Here is a 1,859-nt window from a genome sequence, read left to right as displayed (position 1 = left end):
TCCCCCCTCCCCCCAACTCTCATTTGCTTTGTCCTTTCAAACATTTTCAATTTATAAAGTGTATTTAGTATTTAATTTAGTACAGTTTTCCACTCAGCTCATTCTGTCATTCATATGAACACGCCTTTATTCATTTTGCGATAGTAGTCATAGTCTAATTGCTCAGTATGTGATTTGTATTCAAAGAACAATATAAATCCTGATAGACCTACATTAAGATTTAAAAGCCCATTCATTCTTGGTTTGCTTTTTTTAAATTAATCCTTTCTTTATCATCTTGTTAATTCACCCGTTCTTTCGGTCATTCAACTGTTTATCTCCACATCATGTATGTTTTCATTCTTTTCGTTCACTTTCATAATATATTATATTGATATTATTCATTCTTTCCAGCGTTATTTTTCCTCTCTTCAGTGATCCCTTACTGACGGACCCGGTATTCTTCTATGTGTTTGATTTTAATAATTTGTGCGTGCCTTTGTAACAATTGGGTTTTTTTTTCTTTCCATTTCTTTCAGTCTTTCATTTTGGACTTATTTTTGTTTTTCTCCCATTCCTTCCGTTCGTTCATGTCCTTCGTTCTTTTTTTCATTGATTTGTCCTTTCCTTCATTCATTCATCTATTCAATATTCTTGTATCTAACTGCATACGTCCTCTATTTCTTTCCTTCCGTCCACCATCCTAATTTTCTCACCAAGTTCTTCTTTCCTTGATTCATCCCTATGCCCCCATTATCTTTTCAGTACTCATTCACTTATTTATTTGCTAACGATTTCGTTTCTCATTTCATTCATTATATGACTTTCTTATCCATATTATTATTTTCAACATTATTGATTAATTGTTTGACAGACTGATACATCAACAGATAGGCCTACATTGAGCGATTGTCTTAATAATTCGTTTATTCATCATCCATCACTTCTCTAATTCTTTCATTCATCCAAGTCTTTATTTGTTCTTTCATTCACGCACTAGAAAGGGGGGCTCTCGTGCTCTAGAGGTATGGTGTTCACATCTCATTCAATAGGTCCCGGGTTCGAAACCTGACAGCTACAGAACATTATCTTCTCTTCAAAATTCAAAACTGTCGTTCCTACCAAACTGAAACTAATGCTTAATGTGTCCCGCGCGCTCATGTGACCTTGTGCAGTTGCGAGAGCCGTAAAACACTTATCAAAAATACAAATAATTTAAAAAATTAAATAACAAAAAAATTTCTCCATCCCCCAGGCTTCTCGTGGAAGAGGATCGTGACCCGCTCTCTCATGGTCGGCCTGGTGCTATTTATAGCCGAGACCATCCCCAAGTTCGGCACCATCTTATCTTTGGTAGGGGGCAGCACCATCACCATCCTAGCCTACGTCTGTCCGCCACTGTTTTACCTCAAGCTCAGCGCCATGGAAGGCCCCTGGCCTACTATGTGAGACTTGCTTATTTGTTTGTTGGTCGGTTGCCTGGTTGGTTGATTGTTTGATTGATTATTTTTGGGATGTATTTTTGATTGCTTGTTTGTTTGGTTGGATGGTTGTTTTTGGTTAGATCTATTTATTTGGTTGGTCGGTTCGTTATTCTTGGTATGTTTTTTGTTGTTGTTGTTGTTTTGTTGGGGGGGTGGTGGTGGTTGGGGGCGGGGGTTATTTGGTTGGTTGATTGGCTGGTGCATGCTGGAGTTAACAAAATAGAAGGAAAAAAAGCTGTAAGTGAGCAAGAATATAAATCTTTTGTATAGACTATGGAATGAAGTTCATGAAAGCTCCGGTACGCGATGGTTACGTAGACATATTATATAGGCCTATACATGTCTGTTGAATCATACGCCTATTAGATATACGTATAATGACTTCCCACTCCCTAC

General features: G+C 37.5%; 1 protein-coding gene across 1 annotated transcript in view; it reads left to right on the top strand.

The window, feature by feature from the left end:
• LOC101847755 (amino acid transporter AVT1J) overlaps window positions 1–1,424 on the top strand; it is a gene marked incomplete at both ends in the record, with an annotated part of 23,212 nt that extends 21,788 nt beyond the window's left edge. Inside the window, 1 exon segment of the mRNA XM_005105839.3 lies at window positions 1,235–1,424. Coding sequence (XP_005105896.3) covers window positions 1,235–1,424 — 190 coding nt within the window.
• Window positions 1,425–1,859: the final 435 nt, after the last annotated feature.

This window comes from Aplysia californica, unplaced genomic scaffold (genome assembly GCF_000002075.1).
Source record: "Aplysia californica isolate F4 #8 unplaced genomic scaffold, AplCal3.0 scaffold00495, whole genome shotgun sequence".
Lineage (NCBI taxonomy): Eukaryota > Metazoa > Mollusca > Gastropoda > Aplysiida > Aplysiidae > Aplysia > Aplysia californica.
Note: the sequence above shows the minus strand (reverse complement) of the source record. Positions and strands in the feature narration are given on the sequence as shown.